Source organism: Simochromis diagramma, unplaced genomic scaffold, assembly GCF_900408965.1.
Source record: "Simochromis diagramma unplaced genomic scaffold, fSimDia1.1 OVJJ01000545.1, whole genome shotgun sequence".
Lineage (NCBI taxonomy): Eukaryota > Metazoa > Chordata > Actinopteri > Cichliformes > Cichlidae > Simochromis > Simochromis diagramma.
In genome coordinates, this window is record NW_024387371.1 from 2,305,689 (window position 1) to 2,317,893 (window position 12,205).

The 12,205-nt window shown below is 38.8% G+C and overlaps 1 protein-coding gene across 12 annotated transcripts in view; it reads left to right on the plus strand.

Annotated features, from left to right (window-relative positions):
* Positions 1 to 443: 443 nt before the first annotated feature.
* Positions 444 to 12,205, plus strand: part of LOC120718957 (membrane-associated guanylate kinase, WW and PDZ domain-containing protein 1-like) — an 87,199-nt gene continuing 75,437 nt past the window's right edge. For 5 of the 12 annotated variants that reach the window (XM_040007740.1, XM_040007742.1, XM_040007743.1 and 2 more), the window contains exon 1: positions 448 to 1,353. In XM_040007740.1, the coding sequence (XP_039863674.1) occupies positions 1,056 to 1,353 (298 nt within the window). In that variant the 5' untranslated portion in view covers positions 448 to 1,055. Of the gene's footprint in view, positions 1,354 to 12,205 lie in introns of all 12 variants that reach the window. The other 7 variants (XM_040007734.1, XM_040007738.1, XM_040007737.1 and 4 more) reach the window with 4 other exon arrangements.

A 12,205-nucleotide genomic window follows, 5' to 3' on the forward strand; every position in this document is an offset into this window, starting at 1 on the left:
TTGTTCTATAATATTATACTCAAGTAGTTTTTTTTTTAAGTCAAGGCATTTACTTAGCGTTTATTAATCTTTTTGTTGTTTCGTTTTGTTGTGTTTTGTTGTGGTTTCCTGTGGCGATTTTATTTAACTATACGCGGATCTTTCGTGTTTCAGAACTCTTTAACAACTTAAGGCGACACCACTGAATGTAAAGTACAGTTTTAACTTGAGTTTGTACTTTATTGAAACACCAGTTAACAGCCAAGGTGTGACTGAATTTACCCGTTTATGGTTCATGATGTGTTACATAACTTCCGGTTTTGGACTTTGAACCAAGAGCGCTAATAAACATGCAGCTCTTTCGTGTTCAGAGAGAATCGGCCCCCGCTGTGTGTTTCCTTTATTTGTGAATAAAGACAACAGGCTGGATCTCGCGGGGGATTAGACGCAGAGATCGTTGTAATCCGTTTGCGGGCCGGCAGGCGGGGAGGAGCTTAGGACCCGGTAGGTGTGGGCCGGGTAGGATTTTTCCTCGTGGAGTAGCAGCTGGACGCATGCGCCCCCCCTTCCACTAGTTGTCGATCCCCAGCCCCAGGAGCAAATGAGATGAATTGTCGTGTTATACCTGCTTAAAGGCGCCGCTGGTTTGTGTGAAAAGCTCAACCTGCTCACGGGATAGGTGAACATAAACATTTTTATTCTTAGTAGAAAGTTTAAAAAGTGCCAAATAGTTAAAGGAAGGGGGCAGAATTAAACGATGAATGAGGAGAAGAGTCTTTGAATGTAAAGCTGACAATCTGAGAGCGGATTAGATCCCACTGCGAGGAATCAGAGCGTGTGCTGTTGTGAAAGATGCGGAAACAACATCAGAAGCAACAACAATCTGGATTTTGAGACACTGTGATATTTACATGCACTGGCAGGAGGATGTCTTGGCTCAGGAGAAGAGTGAAAATTCTCCAGATTGGACGCAAACACACTAAAGTTTTCTTTCTGGGACAGTTTCAGGGCTGTGAATCGGATGATTTTTGCACCGTTCCTCGGATCTAACGGGTTTGGTTTGGACCTGAATCACCATGTCAAAAGTCATTCAGAGGAAGAACCACTGGATCACCAAAGTAAACGAGTGCGCGGTCATCCGGGACGCGTACGGGGAGCTGAATGTAGAGCTGCGCGGCGGAGCTGAGAATGGAGAGTTTCCATACATCGGGCAAGTTAAAGAGGATGCTGTGCTTTATCAGGACGGCAAACTTAGCGAAGGAGAACTGCTCTTGGAAGTCGAGGGGCTGTCTGTGTCTGGATTACCTCTGTATGACATTTTTACTGTGATCAGTTGCTGCAAAGGTCCCGTAAGATTGAAAACTGTGCGCCAAGGTAAGTCAGCCATTTAAAAAAAGTGATGCATGTTTGCATACATGCATGCACGCGCGTGCGTATGGCAGGTGTGTGGGAGACTAATGCACACATACAAAGCAGCTGATGAAAGCCAGTGGTGGCTGTTGTACAGCTGTGGTGCAAAAAGCTCATATACAGTAACAAAATGGGGATGTGAGTGAATTAGGGCAGAGGAGAGCTGCTGCTGCTGCTGCTGCTGCTGCTGCTCCTGCTGCTCATCCCTCCTCAGCAGCCTGGAGTCTTCACTGGATTTGACATGAAACTGCCCTGACAGTCATCCTGCCCCCATTTGTCTAATATTGCTAAAGCCACTCTGGGTCAGACTTGGAGCGTCACAGATTAGACCACCTATAATACTCCAACACTTTAAAATGTTCCTGTTTCTAGGGCTGCCACTAATTCTAAATCTTGTCTTTTTATTTGTTTATTTATTTTAGATTTTCTAAGGAGTAGAACATGTGAGACAGTCCTGAGGCCTCAAAGTTAAACTTGAACTTGTTTCTTTGTTTGTTATTGGATAAGGTTATTTTGGAAGCTGCAATATTCGGAACACCCCCCCCCCCCCAAAAAAAAAAAAAAAAAAAAAATATTTAGAAATCAGATTTTATTGTGATATTTTTATTCCGAGCGTCTCTTTCCAAACATTCACTGTTTAACAAAGCTTGCAGTGCCTCCTCTCTGGGGAAATCATTAACTGTGTTATATAACTGTGGGTAGTGTCAGTGTAGCATCTTTGTACTGTATGTCCATTAGTGGCTCCACAGTGAATGTTTCACCTCTGAAACTGAAGTCTCGACCTCAGGGACAAGAGCTCAGCACTAATGCCGCTCTGTGTTTGCAGAACTGGCATTTGTTTGACACATAATCAGAGCATGTTTGCATCATGGGGCATTTTTAATATCCACAGTGATCCAATAGTTTTCTAATTATTCTTAACTCCTATGGAAACACTCAACGCATAGACATAAAGGATATCTTGGCCCATCTGTCATTAGTTTCTTACATTAGTCAGCAGATTCTCCTTGTCTCTTAATTAAAGGAGGGGGATATTCTTTGATTATCCGAGTAGCTCACAAGGCTTTCATTGTGCCTGGCAGTCCACTGGGCTCCCATGCAGAACCGGTAAGGGATAGCGATCCAAGTTGTCCCAGACCAGATGACAGGCCGTTGAGACAGATCAGATCTCTCTGCTTTTCATTCCAGAAAGCTGTGGGTCGTATTACACGAGACCACATCACCTCGGTACTGTAGGTGGAAACACAATCAGCATGTGCAAGTAGACGGTGCCCACAGGTGTGTCGCTCCCTCAGAGGAATGCACAAAAAAAACACCTGAAATAAACCTGAGCATTCCTGCAGAGAGTGTGGAATATTAAACTTGTGAGATCTTGATGCCTGACGCTTTAAAAAAAAAGCTGTAGAATACTCAGCAAATAACATGTTAAAAAACCTGTTCAATAGAGGTCAGAAAGTGATTTGTTTTGGTTTTCTTTAGTTACTTTGTTTTTTACTTACTTTATTTACCCAGAACAAAGTGGTAAAAAAAATTTTTATAAAAAAGGAAAATAAGCTAGTTATCATATGTGTCTAATGACTATTGACAGTAAATAACTGTAAACTTTATCTTTGGATTGATAATTCTTTTTATGGTTATAAGGTAGAGAGGGTTTGCCCAGTAAATGTAAATTGTGGCTTATAAGTACAACAGGCTTCAAAGTAACCAAACTGCAAAGTGTCTAGTATCACAGCTACAGCTGCTAACTCTGCCAGATCACAATCACTTAACTCCTTTTGTATTTACAACAACTGTATCCATCTGCCTATTTCACCTCATGTTGAATGTTTGCTCCGCACCTCTCCCCTCTGAAAACCTCCAGCTCATTCAACCCGAAATAAAAACAAAGTAAACCATAAAGGAAAACACTCCGAGGCAATTGGCCCATACTTTCCTTTTTAGCCCTTCCAGAGGACTGTGGTTACTTCAGATGTTTTAACAACAGTGATACTTACAAAGGTCAGGCGAATAAAATAGTTTTCTGATGTGGCATAACTTTCAGGTTAAAGTCCAAAGAAGGAGTTCTTTGAGACATCTTATGACTGTGACCTACTTACGCAGCTCTTCTCTGTTATCATCGGTTGAATCCAGCTCAGTGATGAAAGGTTTTGTTGTCACTGTGTTTTGAGCTTGAATGGCTGCTACCTTGGCCAGGTCTCCCTTGTAAAGGAGATTTGCTCTCAATGTGACTTCCTGGTTAAATAGAGGCAATTATAATAGCCTGACATCTTTTAGTGTCTGTAAAAGTTCTATATCAGGTCATTTAGTAATACTAGACTAACAAGAATGCTAGTGAATGAAACTGTTTGGGTGTGAACAGTCTTCTCAACAGTTGAATTATTTATCTTTTAAGAGAACCACGATGCCCTCCAGCAGCCAAGAGTCTGGGGGTTTATGATCATGAGAGGGTCTGGGCCAGGTGTCAGGCTGTCTGATCTCAAGTAGCCCTTACTCCCCTTAGATCTTGTGTTGAACCTTAGCCAGACAGAGGGGAATCAGGCCAGTCTGCTAGATGCCAGGCATTCCTGGGAGGTGGAGATGAGCTCTTAATGGAACACTCTGATGACACTGGCTAGACTTACACATAAAATTTTAAGTTTTTTACCTTTTTAGTTAATCCTTTAGACCTTCTCTTGCTTTCTGTCATCACCCTGCTCAGTCCTTGGATGCAGTGTGGTATAGTTATTAACAAGACTATCTGTGTAGTCCTTAAACAATTGTGATAGTAAGCATCTGTCCTTACAAACAGTCACTAACAGCTACCTGTGTGTACATTTAGTATCACCAGACTCACCAGTTAATCATAATTCCCATTTGGGAGCACACCTGGCCGCTTTGATTGAGTTTGCTCATTTCTATATGCTAAACACATAATGTTTCCATTTTCGTATTTTCTTCAGTGGCAATAAAACACTATTAAAGATATATGTTGTTCAGTTCTTTATTTAAATGTTTTTGTAATGAAATATGAGCCAATCCAGTGTTGCGTTATGCAAATTTTAGAAGTTGTGCACATCTAGATAAATAGCTTCAGGCACAACTTTTCTAGCTGGGTGCTTTTCAAACCATTGCAGCAGAAGTGGGCACAACCAAATGATAAAAGCCAGTCAAACATCACATGGTTGAGGACATTCACTTTATTTATTCATAACATTATATACTCAGACAGTGATGAAAACTTATTTGATATAGTTCATTCTTTTTTGGTCAGATTTCTGTTACTTCCACTCAGATTTTTGATGCTCAAAAGAAAATTGCAGTTATTCAAATGCAAACCTTAGTTTGGGTCCACACAATAGTACAGAAATAGACCCCTGTTCAAGTGCATAAGTTTGTGAGTTTCTATAAAATTCACAACTTTTTGTACTAAGGGTTAAAAGTCGCCTGATGATGGGCGTGACCACTCTGGATGATTCGTGGTTCTGCTGGATGTCACGTCAGCTATGTTGAGTCACTGGACTCGACCTCTTGACTGTGTTGTTACAACGCATTCTCTCTCCAGACTAGTTTTAAACTGATGCATAGTCAGGAACCCTTTCTCACCACGGTTAAGTTACCTCCTTTCAACACGGGGAAGAAGAATAACCTACAAGTCAACATCGAGAGGCGATCATATGACCTTCAAACAGAAGACAAGAATTTGACTCCTTGCTGGGACAGTTTTCTTTAGTCACTTACTTACATTTTTGACTATACCTTTGCTGATCTAAACCTAACCTACCTTGTCAGATTTAGTCTTCATTATGTTAAACAAACACTGCATTAAAACTCCAATTTGCAACAAGCTTTTCTGACATTGACCGATTATGACGGTCCCAAAAAAAGCATTTTTGCTGTTTTTGCCGTTTCTATTTCAGATGTTGAGGGACAACCATTGACCTTTACTGGACCTCATACTGAGGCGCATGCTGATAAATGTCAGTAAAATAGTACAGTGTGAAGCCTATGGGTCCTGCCTTTTGTATGTGATGATTTCAGAGCAGTTGGTGCCATTTGATGTGTTGTTGATGGTCCTCACAGACAGACCAATAGTTTGTTTCTAGGTTTACCTGGTACAATAAGTGTAATATTCTATTTATAATTAATTAATAAGCAAATGTATGTGTCTGTGCAGTCCATACAGTTTATGGATTCAACTTACCTCACTAGTATTAGCTTATGATGGAGCAACCCGCCCTTTTATCCGAATAATTAATTCTAGCTCTAAAAATGAAGACTGGCTTCAAAACTGTATTCACAAATAAATGTGTGATATGGCTGCATCCATCTGTTATAAATAGTTTATATGGGAAAACAAATAGAAAGTATACTTAGCAAAACTGGATTTAATTGTAGCTTGCCTTTAAATTCTATGTTTAAAACTGACTGGGATTTAAAGGTTACACTATCTTTTATGTGTGGTTAAAAAGGCTTACAGGCATCATGACAGTGTTTGCAGACGCAGAGCTCTTCCCTTACAGGCTTATTCCAGAATGCAAGTTCCTTGCATTTTTTAAGGACGAAGACTTTGTCAGTCTTGATTAAAAGCAACCGACTGCATGTAAGTATATCCTTGAAAGGCTTGTCAGGGGCTCTGTTCCTTCTGCTTTTTCCTTTCCTTTCCTTAAGCGCCTTCTCTTTAAGAGCTCTGTTTTAGACAGCTGTTTTAGACAGCAGTGAGGCCTCTAAGATGTTTTGTGTGTTCCTGTCTTTTCACACTTATGCTTTTTTTGTGTGCACAGAATAAGATTTTGACATTATTAGAAATGTTACTGTGGATGTCTTCAAAATAAGTGTAAATATAGCTGTACTTTCTTGTGACTCATACTGTATGAGCGCATGCTTTTTTAGGGTTTATATGCTGCAGTTTTACTTGATGAATGTTAATAAAGGCAGCGCACCAGTGAAGGAACTATACAAGGAGCACATAAGCAGCTTGTGTCATTTAAGCTTGAACAAATGGCTGTGCAATTCACAGACTTTGCCTCAGGTGTTGTAACAATGAGGTTAGGATGGAGTGCAGGCCAGAAGGGTTACAAGAAAAAACCAGTGCTGTGCATGTGAGGCTCTCTCAGGCAAAGACATTCATTCTTTGTACTCTTTAGCCTTGCAAAAGTGGCTTGTCGGGTGTACATTATTTTTGCATATATCAAACCATACAAAACCTGACATACAGTGTCAGATGTATAATTTGTGCTTTGCTTATTCTTTGCTTGTGTTTTGATATTTAACTTTACAGAAGGCAATTTACTGATGTTAGTGTTATATTTTGGCATGAGGACTAATACTTATCACACTATCAATGAATCAACCAGATATTTTCTTAAAAAATCATTTAATGTATTTTAAGCTGAACTGCTGTCAGTATATTAAAGTATGGCCATGTTGTTTCACTTCATAAGTCTCAGGACCATATCAGTAAATTTTTTGTGTTTGAAGGTGAACCTTCTCAGTGGTAAAATGTAAACTAGTGCCTGAGTATCAGTTATTTTGACAGTCCTGCTTGGTAAGCTCGCATGGTACCTACAGTACTAACCACCAACAGGGGGGTCAACCAACAGGCTCATGCTCCATGGTCATTACCAATAAGATTCTGATCATCCCCGTCTAGCGAGATGCAAGTGATATGCAAAGTCTTTGGCAAAGTGAGATTTGAAGTTATCATATCACTTGATATTTTATGAAGTTCTTCTCGTGGATCATTTTGAGCATGCAAAATTTATCAGCATCAAGAATTATATGTTAATGACTTTCCAAGTTCGAGGGGAACACTATTCAGCTAATCATTAGCAACAATTATGTAGTGTGCATGAAGGTTATGCTTTGAAAATTGAAAAGTGCTTGTAAAATGACAAATATGACCTTGAGTGTAATTTGAGTGAAGATCCATTAGGTGATTTCTGTGATCACTGAATTTATTTTCAGTGCTTGGAATAACAGGAGCTTTTTGACATCTACAACCAGCTTTCATAAGAAAATGCTGTGTAGAAAAAAACACATCACCCAAGTGTATGGTTGATAAAGTGACAGCTTTTCAGACTGTGCAGTTCTCATCATAAAAAATGTGCTTAATTTGTTTTCAATGACCTCAGCTTGAAAGGAATGCCGTGGTGATAAAGAAGGGTAAATTCATGTCATTAGGTTCATGAAGAGATACTCCTCCGCAGCAAAGCTGTAACAAGCATGAAGAGCCTTCTGGGTGTAAAAAGTGCTCACTGATTTACTCTTGCTTATCATTGCACACAGAAAAAGCATTGCAGGCAGTGTGTTACTGTATGTAGATTTGCAAAATGCATTCAGCTAAATGTCTAACAAAAAAAAAAAATACTCATCACTTTCCTGTTTCTTCAAACAGCAAACTTCAAAGACTGAGAAATGAAGCCAATAAAATAAATAAATTAAATGGCCGATTGAGGTTGGCTATAAAAAGTGAGTCAGATGTAGTACCACATGTTAGGTTGGTTAACTCCAAAGAAGAAATCGGCAACTTTTGGAGGGTTTTTAATTTAATTTATCCATCTGATCAAAAAAAGTTTAAAGAAAAAATGGTTTGAAGTGTGGACAAATGCACAAAGAGCAAACGTCTCCAGTGTTGGTCATTTTATTTTATTTGCTGCTTAGGACTGATTAGCAGACAATACATCCATAGATCATGAACCAAGCACACTGGCTGATAGCTTAACAATTCATTTTCTCAAAAATGTGGTCTTTTCACACCTCAAAAAACAAGATGGTGAACTTGAAGCTTCAACATGGAAATTCTCTGCACCAGTGTGTTACTCCACGATCTCTAAGCAAATCTTTTATAGGCTTTTTAGTCACAATTATGAAAAAAAAAGAGAGAGACAAATTTCAGCCCAAACTAAAAGGAAAAATGTTTTTTGTTGCAGAAATGTTTACATATAATGTCTTAGTAGTTTCGAGACAAGAAAAAATGAAACCCAGTCGTAAAATAAAGGACACGAATGATAACACCAGTGTGAACACATGCAAATGTGCAAGTAAATTTGGAATCAGAAAAAATAAATCAAATTTTGAATATCTATTTTTAAATTGGTTTATCTATTATTGTTACTTAGAAATGACATATTTCTTCATAATTTCAAATGGTTTATATTTCAGGACCAACTGCAGACTCTATGTTTGTGGTTTGTCCCCATTTAGAGGCCACGCCTGTGCTTCTGATAGTTTTACTTAATCTAAAACTGACATTATCTTTTTTGAGATCATTATTTCACCTTCATCTGCATACAGACATGCACATTACCAGTAATACTTGATCAGTATAGGAGTTTGAACCCAGCTGAGGTTATTTATTTTTCTCTGTGTTGCTGTCTTTTTTCTCCTTTGTTACTGTGCTGTTTTCTGGAGTACCTCTCATATGCTATTATCTATCTGAATATATATATAAAATCTTATTTCACAATAACTAGTATGTGAAACCATCAAAAAACAGAGATAAATGGCAAATACGGGCCCTTTTTGGTCACGTGGCTAAATAAGCACCTGCAAACATCAACATGTAGTGTTCAGCTACAATATTTAAATAGTGTTTTCAGTGTCAGCAATTCTTTATGATACACAGAAACATCTTGGAGTGCTTAGTCATTTTTTTTGAGCTCCATGGAAGCAGAGTATGATTCGGTGTAAGGTTGAAAGGCCTTCAGGTGTAAGCAATGTATTATATACACTAAACATGATACCAGATGCACTAAATGTGTAAAAAGAAAAGCCAAATAAGCCTTGTTTGCACTGGACATTTTGCAATTTGAATCATCACGGATAAATAGAGTGGGTGTTATAAGACCTGTTTAGCTAGATTGGATTTATATTGCTTTTTTCTTCCTGAGTACAGTTGGGTTGAAACAGGGAAGTGGTGCAGGTATTTGGTAATATGGATACGCTCTTTTAAGTAATCTATTGTTTTTGGTTTCTACAGAAACTTTTGTTCCTTGACGTTTGCCTGTAGGGCTGTGCGTCTTCTGGGAATTTCGTGAAGAAGAGCTGTCCAAAGAATAAACTCAGCACACGAATGTCTTTGATTTGTCCTGCCATAGCCTGCAAACATTATAGTGCACACAAATATTCACTTTTTCAGCCTGGTGACACAAGTAGCAAAATAAGAGGTTTTTAGACTTTAAATAGTATCACAAGAAAATACTCATTTAGGGCGAAAAGCTCTGATCAACTGGTAAATAAACCATGTGCTGCACATGTGTATGAAATAGTCCCTTGTTAGGCATCACTTCATTGAGTTAAGAACGAGACTATGACTCGGCAAACTCAGCAAACGGCTCTGAAGCTGTGAGCAGGATGGATTCAGTTTCAGTGGAGGTGCTTAGATTTATGTACTGTGTGTTTTAATAAACTGGTGCAGTAGCCACTCAGAACAACCTATTGTACATTACTGCTGAAAGGTTTTTCCTCTCAATGCTACTGACGTAGTCTATCTTTGCTCTGATTGGCTGCTTGAAAGCAGGTGATCCAGGGAAAAAAAACACACTGATGAAGTTTTAAGGTCTTTCCACTAGATTTTCCCTTTCAGGCAGTCCCTGCACATGCAGTGGCGCTCATACACGATCCTCTACAGTCAATTAAGCACACATCTGCATGTTCACCGCAAGAGTCTCACACACTGGATATTAATTGACATTTAAGCTTCGCTCCTCAATCATACATCTGGAGTGAATCAAGTGCGATTAGAGCTCTTTTTTTATACACGTGAATCACAGTTCTACTTTTAGCATGTTTCTTTGGTTTTGTTGTGGTTTTTCAGGCACAGTAATTACACCTTCTATAAGAAACAAATTGCATATACTGTGTGAAGCATTCTAATTTTCTTCAAGCTCCTCTGTCATCAGCTAGGTTTCTATATCAGCTGGGGCAGAACATCATGCTGAGATGAAAATATTTCAGTAAAGCGCTCATTTGATTGTTTGTAAAATAAGACACTGCTACAAATGTACCATTATTTTTATTATGTGAACTGAGGGAGAGGCTTTTTGTTCTGCTCCTTATCCTTTCAGTACTTCTAGTGTGTCAGTCACCAGGGACTCGGATTGCTTGTGAGTGCTTGAGAGGCTAACCCAACCTTTTAAGGTTTTTGCAGCATATAAAACAAGTTATACCATCATCTCATATCCTGGCTTTAATGTTCACATTTAATCTGAAAGGGCACATGTTCCTGTATGTAACACACATTAAGCTGTTGTTCTACAACTCATCCTCTGGCCGCCCTGCTTGTTGAAATGTAATGATTTACAGGGTTGGTGAGTTCATGCTGTAAGAGGTTAACTTGCCTTGGAAACAGATTTGGAAATTCCCTCTAATGTCTGTTTCTCTATCACAGAATCAGCACCTGTTTTATTGAAACAAATTAAAACAGAAAGTTTGTGTTAATTGACACCAGTGCACAAACTTTTATTACAATGATATATCATTTCTGGGTAACATGTGAGTAATTTTGACATGAAATACTTTTCCTGGAACATCATCAGCAAGCTGAGCTTGTTAATTCTGCTTTGGTACACAGAGTCCAGGCTTTTGTTTGGCTTAGCAAACATTTGTGCTAACCTCAGTCTCTTAAAGTGACAATCAAAATGGCATTATCTTTTTTTTAATGACATTACCTTATTTGGATCATAAATAAAGACTTTGTGAGCACGCTGGCACCATGTGGATTTATTCTGGAGAATTTTCTTATTCGCTGTTGTTTTTGCATAATTTCTGAACAGCATCATTTCAAATAACACATATTTATATAAACAAAATTCATGCTAAATTCATGTATGATAACGCTGAATCCAAAACATTGCAATAAAATAATGCACATATGCATGGCATATACAGTTTTAGAAATATTTGAATAAAACATATTGTCATAGTAGGGACATAGTAGTGCTTATTTTTACATTCCTAGGGCTGCTAATTCAAACAAGATGTCAGCTGCAAAACTCAATTAAAAAATATTTTTTTCTCTGTAATACTGCTTTGTGTTACACAGTTGAGTTTTAATCATTATTTGAAGCTTACAGCGCACACTGGAGCACAAGACAGAAGCGTAATCATTGTTTTTAGTCACGCGGGTGTTGTGGCTTACAGGCATGTAAACTCAAAGGAAAGGTTTCTCTTCTCGATGTTACACCTAAACCCAACCTAATACACAGTGACTGGAGTCAGTAAGCAGAGCTGACTTTGATCTTGGAAGTGCAGAAGACCCAGCCTGCTTTTCCCATGATCTTGTTCCCTGACTTTTTGCCCTGTCAGACCATTGCCCTGACAGCTTTGAACAGGTGGAGAAGAAGGTTCAAACACCTTTATGAACTCTGTGCATCTGTGTGTGGGTCCCAGTGTTCACATTTTCCCCTCTATTCCCAGTCATATATTTGTGACTTGTAACGGGTGGAAGGACACCTTATCTACATCAAAGCTTTGCAGGAACTGGCTTCCTCCATCTGATATTCTCATTACTGTTGTGATGCTTGAAGACAGTTCCGTCTGTGGTGGTCTGAGTTAGTCACAGTAGGAAAGAAAGGAAGGCCACAACAATAAATCTGATTTGTGCTGCAGGGACACATCTTTGGTAGCTTCACGAAAGAGTGACAGAGAAATAATGAAAGAAAAAAATATGGCCGACTGCATTAGTTAGGCAAGTGTTTTTCTTGACATAGACATGCTTCAGAGTTGCTAATGGTCAGTCAATTCCAGGTATTACTGTTTGGTTTCAAAATATTAACCAGATATTCTGCTTTGTGACACTTTTTATGTGCAATCATCGTGGTCAAAGTCAGTCTGCTTC